Below are 23,690 nucleotides of genomic sequence, written 5' to 3' on the forward strand. Positions count from 1 at the left end.
GTAATTGATGATCTACAACTATTCCTGTGATATACAGATAATGCATGCAAAAAAGCAAATATTACCCATCTATATCATTATATATTTATTGTTTCAGCCTCCGGAGATACTAGATCTACCGAATTCTATGTTTGTTGCCGAGGAAACGGGGGGAGAAACGGTTTTATACTCCACCATTGTTGAAGATCCTTCAGGTGATGAAGTTTGTTGCTTGCTAGAGACTGTATTACCAAGTTCAACGAATTTCAACGTAACTGGAAACTCCACAGTTGGTTCATCACGTGGCACCTTTTCCATTTTGACCACTTCAAATCCCGCCTTTTCTTACAAAGATATTAACTCCTACATGGTGAAGCTCTGTTGTGACGACAGTGCAGATAAAACAACAGGAATATTACTAGTCAATGTGAAGAAACCGGCGAAAGCAGCTGGATACGAACCACCTAGTAAGTGTAACGTTAGAGAATTTTTAAAAAAAAATTCTCTCGTAATGTATATCGACGATAAGATATCAATACATTTGATGCACGTTTTAGTAAGCGATATTGTATGCAACATCATTTCCCAAAATTATTTGCTAAAGTTTCTCTCAAGAGCATTTTTCATGTAGCTTTTTCCTGAAGCACTGGACTACAAGGAATGACACTTGAATTATATGGAGAAATGGTGTTTATTCTGCTCATTTGCATATTGGCCATATAGAAGCTATTATGGCGGCAGATTCCATTAAGGTTTATTTACAAAAAAACAACAGGCCCAAAGGCCTTGAATCGCTCTTCTGATAAATTGTACGACCTATCACTTCTATTTAAAGCCTCTAAGTATGCTACATATTTAGTAAAAGCTTTAAAATTCCAAAAGTAGGTCATCGTAACCTTTATTTTGGTTAAAACACTCTGAGAACCCAAGATACATTAACTGACAAAGTTTGATAATTTGAAGCCCCTTATTATTTTAAATATTCAGATGAAGCCATGAAATTCCAAAAGTAGGTCACAGCCTTCTTTTTTGTAAACATACTCTGTGTACCCCAAAATGCATCAACTGACAAAGTTTGATGATTCTAAGTCTCTTTTTATTTATTGCCTTCAGAAATTTAAAAGTAGATCACTGTAACCTACATTTTAGTTGACACACTCTGAGGACACAAAATACATCATCTGACAAAGTTTGACGATTCAAAGCCAATTAGAATCTGAAATATTAAATATAGCCATAAATTCAAAAAGTAGGTCACAGTGACCTGCTTTTCAGTTGACACACTCCGAGGACCCAGGATGCATCAACTGACAAAGTTTGATGATTCTAAGACAATTAGTATCTGATTTTTTTTCAATATAGCCACTAAATTTCAAAAGTAGGTCATGGTGACCTACTTAATTTTTAGTTGACATTCTCTGAGGACCCAAAATGTATCTACTGACAAAGTTTGATGATTCTAAGCAAATTCGTTTCTGAAATTTTTTTAAAATATCATTAAAAAGACCCTTAAAAGGAGGCCATAGTGACCTGCTTTTCAGATGACACACCCCAAGTACCCAAGATGCATCACTGACAAAATTTGATGATTCTAAGACAATTAGTATCTGAAATTTAAAAAAAAAAATAGTCATGAAATTTCGAAAGTAGGTCATGGTGACCTAATTTTTATTGACATACATTAAGGACCTAAGATGCATCATTTGACAAAGTTTGATGATTCAAAGTCAATTACTATCTGAAATTTAAAAGATAGCCTTAACAATTCAAAAATAAGTCACGGTGATTACTTTTTTTGACATACTTTGAGGATCCAAGATGCATCAACTGACAAAGTTTGATGATTCAAAACCAATTAGTGTATGAAATACTAAAATATATTCTTAAAATTCCAAAAATAGGTCACAATGATCTACTTTTCAGTTGACAAACTTTAAGCACCCAAGATGCATCAACTGAAAACATTTGATGATTCTTAGACAATTAGTATCTGAAATATTTAAATATATCCAAAAAATTTCAAAAATAGGTCACAGTGACTTACTTTTAATAAGTTGACATACTTCGTGGACCAAAAGATGCATCAACTGACAAAAGTTTGATAATTCTATGCCAATTCGTACCTGAAATATTTAATTTAAAAGTAGGTCACCTTCTGGTCACGGTGACCTACTTTTCATTAAACATACTCCGAGGACCCAAATGCATTAACTGACAAAATTTGATGATCATAGGGGTCAAAGTTTCCAAAATATTCCTCTTAAAACAATTTGAAAATGAATGCCTGAAAGTTCAAAAAGTATGTCACCGTGACCTACATGTCAACATGATATAAGGTCCCAAGATGCATCAACTGACAAGATTTGATGATCCTTGTCCTAATAATAAGCAAAATATCAAAGGTTTAACAAAACATATTTTTTGATCAACTTTGAAGTGACCTTGAGACCACACCCTTGGCCCCACAATGATGCCTTGAATCTCAACATATACTATCATTTTGTGCAAGTTTGATGATTATCCACCCAGTGGTTCTTGAGAAGATTTTTTAGCTACCAGTACTTTTGTTTTTATTTTCCCAATTAACTCCCCTTGTTTAAGAGACACATCCTTAGTTTTAATATAAACGAGATCTCTTGGACCAAGGATACTCTGTGACAAATTTGACAATAATTGGCCAAGGTTCTTGAGAAATGGTCCATATTTTACAAAGTTTATGCACACAGCACTAATGACCATAGCATTAGCTCTTTGAGCCTTTGGCTCAGAAGAGCTAATAATAAAAATAAAAAAACCCCGCAAAGAACAAGGTACAGTTTTGGCCAAAATTTGCCCTGTTCAGGAAATCAACCAAAATACTATATAAAATATTAGAATATGTTAATTTTATGAAAAAAGTAATTTTTATCTGATATCTTTTGAAGCGCCTGAAATATACTCCTTTAAAAATGCACACCTGCTGTCTTGACGTTCGCCCATTTTATAAAGACAATAACTTACGTTATGAAACATTACAATACGAGGGTTGCTGGGATATAATTGAGAATTTACTTTTTCTCCATAAAAGAAAGAGATCATTTCATGAAAATTCTTTATCAAGAAGAAATAAAATAAATGTGCAAAATTTCTAGTTCATATGATTATTAGATAAGCTCCGATGATATTATAAACTTGAATATGTCCACTGAACTGGGGCAGCATGGCTACGTCATTTTAACGTCACGTCAGCCTTAGATTATTTTCTCGTGTTGAAACGATTGGAAAGCGTTAATTCTTTTTCTGTTATTACTTATAAATGTATAACTTTGTAGAAAACAAACTCTCTCTTTTCTTAGTCAATTCTTTGAAAAATAAAATGTGTGTTGCCACAATTGAAAATTACATGAAATGTCATGTACACTTTGACTATCGTGCAGTACCGACTTTTGCACCGCTGGTCAACGTTTTTTAGTCCCTAATAATTGATGGTCATCTAGCGCCTTTGGTTTCACTCTAATTGAATAATTTGTGAGGAAAAAATATACAAATGAAAAAATGAAATGTTTCTTCGCATCATTATTGTTTTAGCAGGTAGTTTAGTCTAGACAATAGTTCTCCACATGGCTACATAAATTTTTGTATACTCGCTCCTCCGCATTGACGTCATAATCCATTTTGCTGTCGTTTTCAGATTTCTATTTACACGTAGTAAATATTAATTATGACTGTTGTATTTCTAGTCTAAATTCCATCAAAATTGCATAAAATAGAGTCAAAATAAAATTGAAAAATTACATACATAATTTAAAAAAAATTCCCATTCTGGTCCACGAAACTACGTACGTAGTAGTTATCGATTTTCATTATCTGATTTCATGACTGCGCCGGGTACCCCCACCATTGACTCATTCATATACCACAGAAAAGAAAAAAGACAAAATATTTCTGAAATATTTCTTGCTTTTATTTTTTATGTATGTTTAGAGAAAATGCCAATTTTCACCAAAATACTTTCATTATAGAGAGGATAATATACACAATCTCCCAATAATTCCAGAAGATCCCTAGTATACTACAAATTCCGTAGGTCAAGACCTCGTTATTTGTATTCTAAATTACTATACCTCCCCCCCCCCCTCCCATACTATCACACACAAAATTAAAATCAAAGTAAGGGTTTTTACCATCCCACCTAAACCAACAAGAAATATTCCCATTTCTTAAATTTCTATGACTGATAAAAAAAGGGGGAGGGCTTCCTCCTTTAAGTGAAAGAGGGAAATTGTTTGACATTTCTCCGATACCTGCGAAATGGTGTTTGATGTTATTTCTGTCACTCCTTGGACCCGTTTTACAAAAGAACTTACGACTAAGACCGAAAACTTAAATTGGTTGTAAAATTTTGCAATATAAATGATTTTGTTTAAAATTGCTAGCGTAAAAATATCTTACTACATTCCTTTCAAAAAGATTAAAACCATTTTTAATATAATGTAAGTTAAAAAGTTAGAAGCAGAATTAAATTTTGGTCTTAGTTGTAAGTTCTTTCGTAAGGCCCCTTGCCTTTGATTTCACCCCCTTCCTGAAATGAAATACCCTTTTTGTATGTTTGGTGATTGATTTAACAACCACCCTTTCTTTGTTTTCTTCTGTTTTAAGGAACAAATACTGCAAAATCACAGGATCCTGTGCGACTTAATTGTATTTTCAGAGATAACAGTAATTACAATAAAAATAGTAGAAAGTCAGCAACAAAACATAAACGAGAGACCTACTGTAGCTGATTCTAAGTAAGGAAATTTCACTTTCCTAAAATTCTATTTCGAGATGAAGAATTTAAAAGTTATGCATCTGGCCAACATCGAATTATTTTAGGATTTAAGACACATCTCTCGTTATGGAAAAAATATGTATTTTAAGAGAAATAAAGGAAGTTTCTGCACTTTTTTGGAAATCATCAAATATTTGCACCTGTGTTAATTATTTCGCTAATCATTATGAATATAATTGTTATATTTGTAAACATAATAGTAAAAATTACTATGAAATAAATAAGAAATTGTTCAGCATAACTTGTAAACATACATTTACATGTTCAGACACATCTCTCGTACTAATACCGAATGACATTATATTAAATGACATTGGAGAGAAGAAAATAAAACGTTTTAAAAGCAATTGAGTTCTTTCACTCTTCAACATCACTGTCCTCATCACTGTCTGATTCATCGATAATTTCGGGTAGATCTGATGCATCATTAACAGAGGTGCTCCAATTCCTGACACCTTTCACAGAATCGACTTCATGTCTCGCGTGCGCAAGAAACCACACGACACTGGTGATGTGGCCACACATTCCGACTACTCTGCTCCCCGCTTTACACTTACAAAACCAACCATCAATCACACCATCATTATAACTTATCCAGCACTGATAATTTCTAGCCGATATATGTCTACTCTGGATTTTAGCGGATAGTATTCCCTGTATATCATCGCTTACTAAAATCTCGTATTTACCTTCGATGTCCGTGTGTTCGTGTGTATATGATCGAGCCATACGAAGTTGGTATACCCCCAAAGTTAGCTCTCTTATACCATTTTCGTCATATTTTGGGAAATCTGGCGCACACTGTTCGGCGTCAACCTTTACCCAACGAACTGGCCTCTTGTCCAAACCCTCTTCCTCCACACGTTTCTGTAGTGCATTTTCTTTTCGGGAGAGATGAAGCATTTTTGCAGCAATTGACTGATCATCGGATGTGGTAGTGCACAGTGGTGGCCGATACCTATTACAAATGGCTGATACAATTCTGATATAATCCCCGATGAATGGTATCTGGGTGTTAGGTAGGGTCTTCTCCAGGTATTTCCATTGTTTCAGTCGAGCATTAGCAGCTTCCACAACCCATCTTACCTATGAATGAAAGCATATACATATAATCACAAAATAAAATATGGTTTCAGGTACATGAAGCAGTGCTAGAGGAATACACGTTTTTGTTAAAAATAGCAGCGGGGGGGGGGGGGGGGGGGATGGGATCGTCGACAACATCTAACATCAGTTTAAACCGATGTACATATAATAAAATTTCAGTTCCGTTATAAAAATGTTTTGATCTTTTTTTCTTTCTTTTTTTAATTTCATTTTATTTATTTATTTATTTATTTTTTGGTGGTGGTGGAGGGGTATGTTATTGCTGTAATAATTAATATTTGATTCATCTACCTTTGTAACCACTCTAGAAATATTTGAATCATGGGTTGTCAGTTGTTTATCTCCCCTCTGTATGAATGACGGCAATTCCATTTGGATACCAAGATCTTCCAACACATCTCCAGTGTCCCTGAATCCCCTATCCACAACAAACACGTCATCCTCTTTTAACCAGGATTTCATTTCTTCAGTGTTGTGTAGAATCATGTGTTTTAGAATGCTAGCATCGTTATTTTTTGAATCCGCTAGATAGGGTCCAAGAACGGAAATTATGTAACCCGTAGTAGTTACAACCATCATGGGTTTAACGAGGGGCCTATGTTTGTGCATGCTGTAAGACCTTCTGGCAAAGGCGAAGTTAGAACTTTTCTGGATATACACGTAAGTTCCATCTAGAACTAATATTGCCGGATCTGCCGTAGCACTGTTCGTGAAAAGATCTCTAGCAAGTTGGCGGGTGTGGTTCTCAATCACTGCCTCCCGCGTGATGTGCTGAAAACCCAGATTTTGTGGTACAAAATCTGTCATCAGTGCTTTTCTTCCTGATTTAATAGCTCGTCTTATCTGTATAAAAGAATAAATGTGAAGTGATCCTTTTCACAAAATATCTAACGACTATGTATATACATATTATTTAACATATTTAGTTTATAAATAGAATAATGACTGCTTTTGCATAAAACAATAGATACAAAATTATGTAAAAACCTGATGCTTCGTCATGTTGAATAATACGCCCAGCAATTTGTTTGACATTGCTGTACGCAGTTTCACCAGGAGAATGGCAATGCATGTCCTCTTACTTCTTACTTTTGTTGAGTTGATACTGGTCACCGTTGACACAACATCTTCAAATTCACGACGAGTAAGTCCAGTTAGAATCTTGTAGTCGTCATCATCCATGTTGCCCTCATCATCAAAATCGAGCCTGGAATTGCGGAAAGCTATTTCCCGTAAGTCTTGAATGATGTTATATACTGCGGTTCTATTCAACATTACACCCTCACTGGTTTTAATATTTTCTATAGCTTTCTCCGAAAGCTTTCCACTTATTAAGTGACCTGTACAACACCTTGCTCCTGACGGAATTATGATTTCTCCTATGATAAGTACATGCAGGCGAGCTTGATTTGAAAGCGAAATAAGTTTAGGTCCTGGCTTTTTGCACACAAAACAATATCCATGACTTTTTGTTGAAGATGAGAAAGGTAATGCAACAGATGGCGGACTTGATATTTCTGTCAATTTAGTGCGTTTGGGAGATGTAAAAGATGGATCATTAGCCTCATCCTTATCACTTACAGGAATTGTACAAACCTCCCTTTTTCGAGAAATGTTTCGGCATTTATGACGGCACTTGTTGCACAGTACGTCTGATTCTGTTGCACCAACTGCAAATTTTTTTGACAGAATGTTTATATATCCCGACTGTACTGGACGACGTTCTTGTGGAGGTGGTCTTCCTCGACACAAAACACACGAATAATGTCTCCTGTCCATTCTGAAAAAAATGATCATGTATAATTATTTTCAGATATGTTACATATAGTGTAAAAAAAGTGTATTTTCTTCATCAAATACATAGTACATGTAACATGACATAGTAAGGAAAAAAAAAAAAAAAAAAAAAACACGCATGGCGGATTCGAACCCACACCCTTATTACCGTACCATATCGTGTCGTACAATATTCGATACGGACTATTCACTACCTATATACGAGCACGTTATTTAAGACCTACAAATGTATACAAACTCAAAATAAAGTAACAAGCTGAGTTTGAAACAGACAATATTCAATAAATATGCCGTCTAAATACTAGTTTTCTTTTTTATTATGCATGTATGTATTGTAAAGATTAAAAATAACACTAGGCTATCTAGCCATGGCGTCAAAGGTCCCGAAAGCTTATACAGCTGTTGTAACCGGTACTTGCAGACGATGTAAATATTAGAATGGCTAGCCTAATAATTTTTGCTAAAACATACAATATTTTTAATGTAAAAAATTAAATCATTATCTAAGTTTCAAGATTCAGTTCGTAACATTTCTCCCTCTTAGCTTTCATCTGTTCACAAGGCTTTATCCGCCGTGTACGCGTGTGACGTACAATCGTCGGTTAAATAGTTGATCATATTCATGAAAACTGCACATATAAAAATTTTCACTCATAGAAGTGATATGTATATACAATTTTTTCTCACCCGTAAGATCTTGATGTCGGTAAACCAGAATCCTGGTACATCTACTTCTGTTTACATTAACCCATGGTAACGAAAATGACGTCATTCAAACGACGAGATGAAAATTCCGGATAATTTATATATGTTATTCAAAAAAAAAAAAGAATACAGTTTGCCAAGACACTATTATAAGCTTTACTGAGCACTTAAATGATATACTGCTTTCAACTATCTTGAAATCACCGTACTGAGGTTATAATTCGAGAGTTTATAACATCTACAACCGACATGGCAACCGTTATGATTAGAAATTGATCGAACTAATTTTTAAGATTTTACCATGTCCACAGTCCTCGCCCACGATGAAATTAAGACTGAATATGGATTTACACTTCATATTCATTCTGTCAAAATTTAATCGTGGGCGATCACTGTGGAGGTATTGAATTTTGACTTTTACTGGCTATTTTTTGTACAAATAATGGCAAATGAGCCAAGGATATTATCTTTTTGACAGTGCATATTGCGCATGCGTACAAGTGGGTTTTTTTAAATATATGTTTTGGTGTCTATGAGGGTTACTTTATTAAATAACAAAAAAGAAAGAGTTAAATAAACATATTCAATTTTTGGGAAAATCACCAGGCAAACTTTGGCTAAAACTGTACCTTGTTCTTTAATATACTAATTTTTAGCTCACCTCGACGCCTTTTAAATTTAAAAAAAAAACGATTTCTTGCATCAGTGTGGCGTACTTATTGTATAAAAAGAAAGATCATATGAGCTGCCAACTATTAATCACAAAAAATCTACCAATATATCTCTCACCAAGGCATGAAGAAAAGAGAAAAATGAATAGGGCTCATCTGATTTCAAAATGGAATTATGAGTGGATGATTTGAATACCGGTATATATATTAATCAGAAATAATCACGTGGAAACAATCTCATAAATAAACTGTATACTATTTCTCCATACATGTATATGGTTAATTAAATTTCTTTATATCAACAAATTTAAGCTTTATTCTATTGAATATCCAAAAACAATTTACTTAATAGTTTTTGTATATTTGTTTGCCTTTGAAACAAATATTAGAAGTTTTTTCCCTTTTCAGATTGGTTTATGTTGTCTGTGGCGATGTCCTGCATTCCTGTCTTTGTTATGGGATTTTGCGCATGTTTTGTACTCATTCATACGATGTTTCTGGTAGGATAATTCGCAAACATGAAATTAATTTTACCGACTTTAGTTTTTGCACACAAAATTCTGCATCGATAGTGTTCATTTGTTACAATAAGAAGGTTGAATGTCATTAATATTTTATTCATTTTTAATGTTTATGTTTTTGGTTTTTGCAATATTATTGTTGACGCCTTTTTAATAATTTTTTTTCTGCACTGTGTGCACGTCAATATTAGGCATGGTGTCTGTTATTTTTTTTTTTGTTTTGTTTTAATATGTGATCTCAAATTTACTCACACTTTCCTCCATGGACATTATTGGAGGGTTGTATCTGACTCTGAAACGTTTATTTACGAGCACTTTTTCATTATATATCTTGCACTGTATCTTAAACTGTTAGTGTTGAATTTAAGATAAAGAAATAAACCCTGTCGATAAAATTTAAGATTATATCATCTTAAGTTATTGCACGATTTGGGCGCACAGTAATAAATGTATTTTCATTTGTTCTATATGTATACATACATCAGATCTAAATAAAATAAAAATACGAAAAAAATGATAGTTTTCTTTTAAATATACAGCTTAAACTAGTGCGCATATTGTTTTTCTCAGTGATAATACCGTCACGGTAGCTCATTTGGCAGAGAGTTCGCTCTGTAATCGGAAGGTCTTGTGTTCGAATCACGGCTGCGACTGACCAGAGTCGATAAAAAATAGGTATAAACTGTCCCTTCGCCAAGCACTCGGCACTTTAAAGTGAAAGTTGCAGGTCCTTCGGATGAGACCTTAAAAACCGAGGCCTCGTGTCACGGTAGGTGTTGGCACGATAAAGAACCCTCACTGCTCAATGGCCCCGAGTGCTGAGTAAAGGTCTAAATTTGAAGTCCTTCACCGGTATATGGTGACGTCTCTATATGAGTGAAAAATTCTCGAAAGGGGAGTAAAACAACATGCAATCGATCAATCAATCTCAGTGATAATACACAAGGAAACATATTTCCTTATGATGATCCTAATAGATTTTGTGCCTTGTACGATCAACCTACAGAAATATTTAAGATTTGTTGTGCATAGTGAGAAGGCGTAATTACGTGGGAAAAAAAGGCGTAGCAACGCGATGAGAAAACTCCTTTTTACTTTGCATTATTAAGCCTTTTTTCGCGTTATTACACCTTCATTGATTGATTGATTGTTGTTATACGCAAGTCGGCTATATTTCAGTTGTAGACAAAATTGCGTGATGTTTTAAAAGTTGTTAGTTTCTCCTGACGGCCCCCAGTGACTCTACTCTTTTCCAAAAACCAGTGAAACGATCTTTTGCGTGCCAAAGGGGTTGTTATCCTTGAGACGGGGCACTAGTTAAGGTCCATTGTGACGGACCTGAAATTTAAAAACGGTTAAGTTTTAAAGTATATATAATATCTACAAATAAATACCAGTTAAAATAACATCTAAATCTTTCTGTATAATACAGTTTCGTGTAAGTACTGTATTATTGTACAAGGTTAAATGTTTGTAAAAAGATTATGCACATTATATAAAAGTCACATCGCATCTAGGCGAAAATCCAGTACTTTCTGAGCATTCTGTGGTGTATAGTTTTTGATGTCACAAAATAAACATTCAGGTAGCACGGTGTTCCCTGTAGGTGTGAATGGGTAAACCTTGAATGTCCGATGTTTATTCTTGCTATTGATTTCGTTTTGACGTTTCAGACCGTAATAGATGATTGAATATTGTTTTTTAATGAATAAAGTTTATCATTATTACAAGTATCCCAAAATATTTGCCAAACTGAATTTACGTTAAGCTTTTAATTACTAATTAAAATTCTTCAAATCGGTGTAAGGAAGTTTGAAGGGGAAATTAATTACGTGGTGAAGTGTACTTTTTCCACCTTTGTCGGCCTTGTTGGCCGGGATACCTGTACGACTCGGAATTAACAAAATTCAACTATTTTGAAAGATAGAACTTGATAATGTACCTTAAATGTATGGGTGATCAATGTTCATATTGTGTATGGATTGTAAGCATTGAAGAAAGCAAGTATTCAAATAATATTAGAGAAATTACTTGAAGTCTTTATATATTCAAAAGCAAGCAGTGTTGCCTTTGCCTCCGATATGAAAATTGTTGATATATTCGAAAGTCGTGAAGAGAAAACATAATTTTGAACCACTGCTGTGGCAGCGACTTTATTTTTGTCTTTCGAACCACCTGTGTAAATTGGTATTGTTGAATGTTTAGTCTGTTAATCTAGTATTATTTTTTCAATATTCATATGATTGTATTTTGTTATGAAGTGAGAGAACACTCCAAAGCCATAAGTGAAAAATGATTTATAAAAATTTAGAAAAATAATTTATCACCCTGAAATAAACTCTCAAATCACAAGTTCCACCCTTTTTTCAACAATTTAGACCTGGCCTTTGGAACGAAACTGCCTTGTGCCTCCTTTAACATTTCCAAATCTTCTGTAAATTACCATATTATTGTAGATTAAGAAAATAAATGTATTACAAGAAAAGCAATACCAAATTTATCATATTTCGTTAAAAATTAAGTCAATTTAGAGAACACACTAATATCGTTTGACTCACCTTATCATGATAATGGATACTTTTCTATAAGAATTCAAGTCTAATTATAATATACGAGACAGTATATTTTTTATGCCCGCGTATCGAAGATTTGCCCTGTCCGTCCGTCTGTCTGTTTGTCCGCAAAAACTTTAACCTTGCCCATAACTTTTGATTGGTTGGAGCTATGGCTTTCATATTTCACATGTGTATTCCTTGTCACAAGACCTTTCTTTGGGTACCACCATATTTGACCTTGACCTTGGATTTTGACCCAGTTTTGCAAAATTTTACAAAACTTTAACCTTGGCCACAACTTTTGAACAATTAGTGCTAGGGCTTTCATACTTCACATGTGTAATTCTTGTGACAAGACCTTCCTTTGGATACAAACAACTTTGACGTTTTGACCTTGACCTTGGAGTTTGAACTACTTTTGAAAAACTTTAATCTTGGCCATAACTTTTGAACGGTTGGTGCTAGGGCTTTTATACTTCACGTGTAATCCTTGTGAGAAGCTACTGTCACAGTAACTCGCTTCGTAGTCGGTCGGATGTTCGTTGGTTTGCGCCCCTGTCGCGACCAATCTAAGTCGAAAAAAATTAAGTAACAATAGTCTCTTCACCAAGGGGTCGGCACTATAAAGTGTTAGGCGCATTACTCTGGCTGTTACCTTGAAAACCGAGACCCAGTGCAATGGCAGAGGTTGACATGTGAAAGATCCCGTAGTGCTCAATAGCCTTGAGTGCCGAGTAAGGGTGTAAATTTGAAGCCATTCCACTGCACCTGGTGACGTCTCAGAGTGAAACAACCTTGTCAGGGTTAAAAAGGTACAATTATCAATCATGCAACAAGTTGGGTGAGGTATAATGTTTTTGACCCGTCAGTCAGTCAGTCAGTCCGTCAGTACTTTTTTTTTTGTGTGTGTGTGTGTCAGCGCAACTCCTCATAAACCGCTGCACAGAATTTCGTCAAACTTTGCAGATATTTAAGACACAATGTGTAGATGTGCATATTACCAGGAAATTCCGATTCCATTATTTTTTCTGGGAATTTCGGCACTTTTCAACTTAGATTTTTGGCCATATCTTGAATATAGAGATGAAGAGATTGTCAGCGCAACTCCTCTTAAACCGCTGCACAGAATTTGGTCAAACTTTGCAGATATTTAGGACACAATATGTAGATATGCATATTACCATGAAACTCCGATTCCATTATTTTTGCCTTAAGAGTTTTGCCTATTATTGAAGAAACTTCCCAGCAAGGTACACTGTAATAAGGAAATCTACTGGAATCAGCTTTTGCTTTGAAATTTTATGTGAAATATTTTATGACCTTAAAAGACCGCTATTGATTTTGAGATCAAAATGTTAATGATTTAACACACACACACACAAAATCTTGGATAGTTCTCATCCCCCCCCCCCCCCCCATTCAAATTGGTGCTTTGCCTTAAATAATTTCATAAGTACAGTATAAACAAATTTATATGACTATATCATAATTTTGTTTCCATCAATTATTTAAATGTGTAAATTGTCATGTGTTGGACATGGACTTACACTCATTAACAAATCCAAATCACTGAGGAATTTAAATAACAGTTTGTCAGCATACATCCTGCACTGAATTTCCTGAAACTTTGTAGGTATTTCAGACATAATGTATAGATTTGTATATTACCAAGAAAATATGATTCCAGTATTTATCTAGAAACTTCAGCCCAATTAAATTTGTAACAAACAAAGATTTGAATGTCCTTATATGCTAGAAGTTTTGATGTGATTTTTTGCAAGTAATGCCCCTTTTTGAATTATGCTGTGTATTTAAAATGCACTGTGCCATTCATTAAGTGTCGCATTGTCGAGGTTTCGGGGAGCGTTGGGTATGTGAGCTTGCTCACTTTTTCTTTCATTGAAAATGGGGAAAAGGTCCTTGTATCTATAAAATTATCGGATTTTAGCCATTCTAAGCTTTATATATATATATATATATATATATATATATATATATATATATATATATATATATATATATATATATATACAGTAAAACTTGTCTAATCCGGCGACCAGTGGTTCCAAAATTTTTGGCCGGATTAGACAACATCCGGATTGGAGAAAATTGAACCATTATAGCAAGTTAAAAATTACATAGATGTAAACAAAGAGTGGTAAATAAATACTTGATCAAATGTGTCATTTTTTACGTTTCACTTGAAAAAAAAATCGTCTATTTCCGTTTGTTTTAAACTCTGTTTGTTCTTTAGAATTTTCATTTCTGTTTAAGTTTTTTATTCAGTAACGAAATATAATATCTCTTGGTCATTTATTAAATTTGAATGTTTTAAACACACTCCAAAACCTCGTCGTAGCTGTAAATATTATTTTGTTAGGGACAGATTCCTAATTAATTTCTTTCTTTAAAAATTAATATGTTTGAATATTTAGACACTGTATTTGTTAATTTCAAATGTTATAATGAATATTGAACCAAAATCTTCTCTCGTTATAGTCGTTGTAAACTAGCGACACAAAGGGAAGTAATTCGAATTGCACGTCGTTGCACGCAAAACGAAAGTAGAAAGGAGGTCATGAATATTTCTACAGACATGATACACGCAACCATCACAATCACTCGTTCTTTTGTGAGTTAATTTCCTCGCCTTACTTGAGACATTAATGATTTTTTTTATCACGTTTGTTAAAATCTAAACTGTCGATACAGGATAGATACAGGATAGATCATTAACGGGACAATAATTACCCCAAGCGAGACTTCTCTAATGACCAGCAGGCACAGGTAAAAATAAGTGGCCGGATTAGAGGAGATAATTTGTACTAATTGTGAGCAGTTAGTTCTTTAAATAGCGGCCGGTTTACAGAATACGCAAGATCCGGATTGAACAACATTTATTAAACATAAATTATGAAGAAAATTCAGGGGACTAAGATATTACGCCGGACTGAACAACATGCCGGAATGTACAACATCCGGATTCAACAAGTTTTACTGTATATATATATATATATATATATATATATATATATATATATATATATATATATATATATATATATATTAGTGCAAAATGACCACTCACCTACTGTAGATACGAGGTTCAAGGTTATTGCTCATCCTTAACTTATGAGTTTTCTACGGATGATTGTTTGTTGTTTTACGTCTCATTATGTAGGTTCTTTTGATTCTTAAGGTTCTTTTGTAAAGAGAGCCTGGATTCCTAATAACCATGATACCATTTGTCAAAATAACCATGATTGTGTATCCAAGTGTAGTCTACCTGCATACCAAATTTTATTTAAATCATAGCGAAATTGTAGAAATTTCTATTTTTTATTTATCTTAACTACACTGTTCATCAAAATCAGTAACATACATCGGAATGATATATCTTTGTAAAGTAACATACCAGTTTTTGAAATTGGACAATTTAAAATTGTAGGAGTAGTGGCATTTAGAAGTTGACAACATTTTCTAGTTTTACTTTCCATGACATTGTCAGAATTAACAAGATATGTTTGTGAATCGCTGATGCCCCCGTATGAAAACTTATAGCGAAGGTTAAACTTTCTCAAATGCAAATCAAATACCGGTATGTTGGTACCCAAAGTAAGGTCTTGTCTCGAAGAATATTCCTGTGAAATATGAAAGCCCTAGCGGCAACTATTGCAAAGATAAGGAAAAGGTTAAAGTTTTTCAAGAGTGAGTCAAACATCAAGGTCATAGTAAAAAAAACATGGTGCCCAAGGAAAGGCCTTCTCACGAGAAATACACCTGTGAAATATGAAAGTCCTAGAACCAACTGTTCAAAAGTTATGGCCAAGGTTAAAGTTTTTAAAGTAGGTCAAACACTCCAAGGTCAGAGAGGAAGGTTCTCTTCACAAGGATTACATATGTGAAGTATGAAAGCCCTAGCACCAACTGTTCAAAAGTAATTACCAAGGTTAATGTATGGTAAAATTTTGCAAATCTGGGTCAAACTCCATGGTCAAATAAGATGGTACCCAAAGAAAGGTCTTGTAACAAGAATACACGTGTGAAATATGAACGCCATAGCTCCAACCAATTAAAAGTTAGGGCAAGGTTAAAGTTTTCCAAAAGTAGGTCAAACTCCAAGGTCAAAGACCTTGGTATTAAAAAGAATCTTGTCACAAGGATTACATATGTGAAGTGTGAAAGCTTTAGCTCCAACTGTTCAAAAGTTATGACCAAGGTTACAGTTTTCCAAAAGTAGGTCAAACTCCAAGGTCAAGGTGTCAAAGTTGTTGGTATCCAAAGAAAGGTCTTCCCACAAGGATTACACATGTGAAATATGAAAGCCCTAGCACTAATTATTCAAACGTTATGGCCAAGGTTAAAGTTTTCCAAAAGTAGGTCAAACTCTAAGGTCAAGGTCAAAGTTCTTGGTATCCAAAGGAAGGCCTTGTCACAAGAAATACACATGTGAAATATGAAAGCCATAGTTTCAACCAATCAAAAGTTATGGGCAAGGTTAAAGTTTTTTGCGGACAAACAGACAGACGGACAAGGCAAAAATATGCCCCCGAATCTTCGATTACGGGGGCATACTAACCGATCCACAGAGTTAGGTACATTAGTGAAATCAGAAGTCTACTTTTGTTTTATTGAAAATGGACAAAACTTGTTCATAGAATGAAATTTCGAAGAAATTTTTGTTTTAGTAACCATGACCCAACTCAGTGAAGTTTACATTTATGTAAAGTTTTTATCGAAATTTTGTCACTCTTTAAAAACTATTGGTTTTTGACAGAATTTGAAAGAAAAATTAGCACTGTCTAAATAACGTACAGAATTATTGAATGGGCAAGTACCATCACTAAATTAAAGCTCAGTGAAAATAACTATTCAGCTTTATATCCGATGCTTCCACCGGTAGAGCGCTCGCTCCCTGATCCGTCATGGGTTCAAACCCCAGCCGTGACTGACCCAAGTCGATGAATAATAGGTAACAACTGTTCCTTCTCCAATGCTTAACACTTTGAAGTGAAAGTTGCTTTCAGAAAAAAAGCTAGTCTAACCACAAAGGAGAGGTAAATTCGGATGGACAGCCATAAATAAGTTAATTACTGTTATTTCAAATTAAAATATTAATTAAAATGACAATTAATTTCACACATAACGTATCTTGTTAGCGCCAGGGAAGTTTTATATTTATTTAATTACTTGCATGTAGAAATTTTAAAGACGTTTTAAAAGGAGTCCTACAAGATATTATTACTTTGCACAGATTGGTTGTTATTTATCAATGGCGAAAATGATATTTAGTCATTTATTTTCTTTATTTCTTTTTTTAAAGAGTTTTGTTTCTATAATTTAGGCACGTGCCTTAAACGTCTTATTGCATTTTCTGCATTATTAAAAAAACCCAATAAATTGAATACTTGATTTTCACTCGTACCATAACTGATTATGTTTTTGTATTCAAAATGATTATATACTTCATTCAAAAATTGTGGTCAAATAACTTAGTTCTCTTCTTATTAGGAAATTAGATTATTTATTCAATTATATGACATATCATGCTCAAGATATGTAGCATAGTTTGAAGTTAATGTCTACAAACCTACGCATTAAAATTGAGCACATAAACATTAATAGTAACAGAGCTCAAGCCCTGTTTAAAATCACAGATATCAGGCGTGATGCATCGTCGCAAGCCACGGGTTTTGTGTCCATTCTATTTCCAGAAACCCGTGGCTGCCTCCTACCAAATTCTCTCGTTCTCGCGACTGAATCATTGAATATTTATTAACGACAGATTTACCTTGACCAATGAAATCACTCTGTAGCAATTTTTGGTACGCTTAAATGGCGGCGCCCGTAATGAAATCATGTTTGCTATGCGTGGCAGATTTATTGAAAAAAATACGATAGATCCTGAAGAACAGAGGTGAGTAACGTATATTCTAAAATACTTACAAGGTTTTACATTAAAATACAGGGTTTCGAATGTAGACGTTGTGTGACAGCGCTGAATAGCGTTACTCGTTCAGAAAGGAAATTCGGACCGCAGTTGATGTACAGCTCGTGGTTATGGCTACATCCAAATACAAGATAGACTGATCATTTTCATTGGTTCTGACTTGAAGCGTCAGATGTTATTCCACTGGTTGAATGTGTGTTATTAATATTCATGAGAACGAGAGAAATTTGTAGGAGACAGCCACTGGTTTGTGGAAATAGAATGAAGAGTGAGATGTATAACATGTATTTTGGATTTTCTTGCTACACAATGTTTGTTTGAAATTAAGGTAAAAACTAGTTGATGTTTGTATTCACTTAAGGTTTAAATACAAACATTTACACACATATTTAGCTGCAACATTAGATAATATTCTTTTTGGGGGCCCTTGCTGACTGATCAGTTTAGTTGGTAAAAGCAGATAAATGTGCTACATTTTGAAATGCACCAAACCATACAGCAAATTAATAGGTTATCTTTTCTTCATACAGCCAGCATTCAAGGGACATAGCACACCTAATAAACCACACTACCGACAGGGACGTTATCTTTCAATTCCTTACCACTGATTATGCACCTCCAAGTTCTTTTCAGTTTCCTAAATTAAACATGTATGGGTTTGCAAGGTCTTTTCCAACGAGCATGGCTGCAGACTTTCACTTGGTGTACTCCACTTCAGTGGATGGAATGTTCTGCAAGTTCTGTGCCTTCTTCGCTACAGGAACAAACTTGGGAAGTTTTGTAAAGAGACCAGTAAAGAATTGGGTTAAAGGACATGGTGAATGTAAAGCTCACAACAACATGATTTATCATTTGACAGCAACTTTGAGAGCGGAAGATTTTATAAAGAATTTTAAAGACCAAACATAGAGCATTGATGTCAGAGCAGAATCAGCTGTAGCCATAGAATCAAGACCAACAGACAGATTTTGAATTCCATCATTTCAACAGTGCTGTTTTGTGGTTGTCAGAACATTGCACTGAGGGGACATAGAGATGATGCAACATACAGCAGAGATGAGGTCAACAAAGGAAACTTTCAATAGCTGATCCATTTTCGAGTGAAAGCAGGAGACAACATCCTTCAAGACCACGTTGCCTCTTCAGCAAAGAATACCACTTACCTGTCCAAAACCATTCAAAATGAGCTGATTGGAATTACTGGTGAACAGATTTCCAGAAAAATTCTGTGAGAATTGAAAAGTGCACAATTCTACAACATACTTATGGATGAAGTGACAGACAGATCTAACTTGGAACGACTTGCTGTTGTGTAAGGTATGTGGACGCTGAAAACTGCATCCAGGAGACGTTTATATGCTTTGTTCCATGTGAAGCAGTAATTGGAGAAGCCCTGACGGACAAACTGGCAACGCTTCTAAACCAATAGGGTCTTCCTATCATGGACATGCGAGGACAAGGCTCTGATGGGGGATCAAACATGGGAGGTGCAGTGAAGGGAGTTCAAGGTCTCATCACAGCTATTAACGCGAAAGCTATGTCCATTGTGCTGCACACTGCTTAAATCTTTCCATTGTCAAAGCCTGTCAGCTGCCAATGGTGCAAAATGTGAATGGAACTCTGCAAGAGATATTTCTGTTTTTTAACTACAGCCTCAAACGGCAAAAGGTATTCGAGGAGACCATTTTATCAGAGGCACAATCATCCAAGATAAAGCTGGTAGACCTTTGCAAAACGAGATGGGTGGAAAAATGTCAAGCTTCTGAAAAGTTTACAGAGTTGTATGAATTGGGTTTGGCCTGCATGGAATCCATCAGTGATACGAGCAGATCTTGGGATTCCGAGACTCTAATCAAAACCAAGGGATTCATTGCTTGCTTGACCAATTTCCAGTTTTTAAAGAACATTCATCACTACAAAGGACGGTTTGAGGTACCTAAAACCAGTTTCAGTAAATATTCAGCAACTTTCTCAAGACATTGCTGCATATGAGGAAATCAGAACTGTGAAATCTTGCCTGCAACACATGAGGAACAATACCGAAACTAACTTCTCCGTGATGTATGAGGAGTGCAAGTATATGGCATCCAGGATTAATGTTGATCCAAAGATTCCCAGACAGTGCAATCGACAGACGTTTAAAACGTTGCAACACACCAGCAACTTCACCAGAGGAATTTTACAGGAAAAGTGTTTTCATAACTTTTTTGGACCACCTTCTGGTTGGATTGGAGAACAGATTCTCGCCTACAGCCACATGGTTGCAAATGGACTTCTCATGACACCAGAGTCATGAGTAAGTAAAAAAGTTAAAAAAAAACACAACAGGATTTTTGCCTGAAAGAATTGAGATGCTTGTAGATAAATACAGTCAAGACCTTCCTTAACCAACTGCAGTTCCAAGTGAGTACCATAGATGGTGGAGACAGTGGAAAACGTAAGAGGGACCACTTCCAAATACTGCCCACGACAGCCTAAAATCATGCAGCATAGGATTCTATCCGAATCTGCACACAAATCTGTATGAAAATCCAATGAAATTTAAATGCACATGCAAATATTGATCTTCATCATCGCTGACTTTTTTAACATATGTAAGAAAGATATATATTTTAATTATTTAATATGTTCTATTATATATTTGTGAGTATTTATGACTGATAAATGTATACATGTATGTTGAAAGTATTTATTGAATTCATGAAAAAAGAATGAACCAAGCAATGTTTGTTTGTTTAACGTCCCCCTCGAGAACTTTTCACTCATATGGAGTCGCCACCACTTGCCGGTGGAGTGCTGAACATTGAAATGTCCACCTTCCGAAAAAATCGTCACATTATGTCCGCCGCCAAGAAATGTCCGCCTTTCTTCCTAAAAAATCGTCATATTAAAAAAAAAATCCTTTCCGCAAAGCATGAAGTATTTTACAATTTTGCAGCATTTCATATAAAAGTATTTGAATAATTTAAACAATTTAAACATTTTATATTTCATATTTGTATGTGCCAGTGGTAATCAAGATGTGTATATATGCATAAAGAAAGCCAGTGTTAATATTTACCTAGTGATCTAAAGGATACCCCTAGTGCAATGTAATGTTATGTTTTCAGAGATTTTTCATAATTGAAAATAAAATATATGTTTTTTTAATGTTTCTTTCTTTTAACAAAATTTTTTCTTTTTTTTTCAGGGTTTTATATTCAATTTTTTTAACTTTGAATCAGTTTATCAAAGCAGTAAAAAAGAAAGGATTTCAGTTTAAAAATGTATTGATTGATTGCATGTTGTTTTACGTCCCCGTTCGAGAATTTTTCACTCATGTAGGACGTCACGTTATACCAGTAAAGGGCTTCAAATTTAGACCTTTACTCAGCACTCGGGGCCATTGAGGGTTCTTTATCGTGCCAACGCCTACCGTGACTAGTGGGCTCGGTTTTAAGGTCTCATCCGAAGGACCCGCAACTTTCACTTCAAAGTGCCAAGCGCTTGGCGAGGGAACAACTGATACCTATTTTTAACGAGTCGCGGCCGTGATTCTAACACACGACCTTCCAATCACGGAGCGAGCGCTCTACTACCGACAGAGCTACCGTGACTGTTTAAAATGTACTATTTCGCACTATTAAAAAAAATTCCGGGGAAGGCGCAACCGAACCCCCCCCCCCCCCCTTAACCACTGTATACAGGAACTGTTATTCAAAAGTGATAAACACACACGATTATTTACAAGACATTAGGAACTGTACATCAAGATACAGTGTATATAGAAGAGGGATCAGAGTGAAAAGATGCGCCTCCTCGCCTTTGATCTTCAAAAACCAACAACCCAGTGGCGTCCAAGGTTGTGACAGTGAATATTTCAGGTGTCAAGTCGAACTCAAGGAGTAGGAAGCATGCAATTATAGCTTGAATTTGTACCCGATGGTCCAAAAGCAGAACGAAATCTACTGATAATTAATGATCATAGGTATGTAACGCGTTCTTAATTTTATTTAATTTATTTATTACAGCAATATGGTATGTGTGGATCCTATATGGAATGGTAGGAATATTCAACCTTGCCACAGTATTAACATCTTCCCAAGTCAAGGATTTCTGATCGACTCCGCTCCACATAAACCCTTGACCGAATAGACTAAGTTTGACGGGGTTTACTATCGCGCCTTCTCGTGTTATTACACATTCTGAACTCTATCGACCTCTGCTGCCGACCAATCAGAGTAAGCGAATGCGAGACAATATTAGAAGTCGGTAATAAATTCAACTTGATATTAATTAAAAAGTTGAGACAAGCCTTTAACTGGGTTATTTTGGTAAAAGCGTTTTCGTTGAGATTAGAACTGGCGTGTTTTTCTGTTTACGGTTTAGTTTCAGGTTAAACAAAACAATGCTTTTAATTGGTTCATGCAAACTTGTATGAGACCAATCAGAGAGCGCATTTCTAACCCAGTCAGTTTTAATCTATTCGGTCAAGGGTTTATGTGGATCGGAGTGGATCAGAAACCTTGACTTGGGACTTGGGAAGATGCAATATTAACAACCGTTCACGGTAGCTCAGTCGGTAGAGCGCTCGCTCCGTGATCGGAAGTTCGAATCTCGGCCGCGACATACTTAAGTCGTTAAAAATGGGTAGCAACTGTTCCTTCGCTATGCGCTCAGCACTTTGAAGTGAAAGTTGCGAGTCCTTCGGATAAGACCTTAAAAAATCGAGGCCCTGTGTCACGGCATGCGTTGGCACGATAAAGATCCCTCACTGCTCAATGGCCCTGAGTGCTGAGTAAAGGTCAAAATTTAAAGCCCTTCACCGGTATGGTGACGTCTCTATATGAGTGAAAAATTCCTGAAAGGGACGTAAAACAACATACAATCAATCAATCAATATTAACAAATAGACAGTCACAACACACACGAAGATAATAAAAACATGTAGTCATTTCATCACAAATAAAAATGCCTTATGATAAAACTTCTTTAATAAATAGAAATCAGTGTACATCAGATTAATGGAATAACCCATTTATACACATTACTTGATAGTCTACATGGAACGTTTTAACACTTGCAATTCAAAATAGTGACGACGCGGGTTCGAATCCCACTGTGGGACGTGGAGACCGATCCTTCGGATGAGACCGTATAAACCGAGGTCCCGTGTCGCAGAAGGTGCTGGCACGAAAAAGATCCCTCACTGCTCAATGGCCCTGAGTGCCGAGTATAGGTCAAAATTTGCAGCTCTCCACCGGCAAGTGGTGGCGACTCCATATGAGTGAAAAATTCTCGAGAGGGACGTTAAACAATACACAAACAAACAATCAAAATAGTGATGTTCATGTTTCATATAAACACTGGACAAAGAGTGTTAGTGCGGTATTGCACAATACCAAATGAATGCTATTAATGAGTTAAATTACTGAATCAAGTACACAATGACTGAGACTCTTGTACTCAATTCAATGGAAACAAGTTTTCTAAATAATAAGAGAGGTCAGCATGTACGAGAGCTGAGGTGTCTATTTGGGCTCCAAAGTTTAGCTTATTTGAGTGTTTTTCTAGCGAATAATTTGTATGAAAATAAACCAGATGTAAATGCTTGTG

The 23,690-nt window shown here is 35.3% G+C and overlaps 2 protein-coding genes across 2 annotated transcripts in view; one reads left to right on the plus strand and one right to left on the minus strand.

The window, feature by feature from the left end:
• Positions 1-9,638, plus strand: part of LOC133179212 (collagen alpha-5(VI) chain-like) — a 65,638-nt gene extending 56,000 nt beyond the window's left edge. Inside the window, 2 exon segments of the mRNA XM_061314004.1 lie at positions 98-446; positions 9,478-9,638. Of these exon segments, the coding sequence (XP_061169988.1) occupies positions 98-446; positions 9,478-9,578 (450 nt within the window). The 3' untranslated portion in view covers positions 9,579-9,638.
• Positions 1-23,690, minus strand: part of LOC133179124 (collagen alpha-5(VI) chain-like) — a 284,568-nt gene that overhangs the window by 202,291 nt on the left and 58,587 nt on the right. The gene's annotated exons all lie outside the window — the stretch shown is intronic.

Source organism: Saccostrea echinata, unplaced genomic scaffold, assembly GCF_033153115.1.
Source record: "Saccostrea echinata isolate AGI-Se365-2 ecotype Australia unplaced genomic scaffold, CSIRO_AGI_Sech_v1 ptg000004l, whole genome shotgun sequence".
Classification (NCBI taxonomy): Eukaryota; Metazoa; Mollusca; class Bivalvia; order Ostreida; family Ostreidae; genus Saccostrea; species Saccostrea echinata.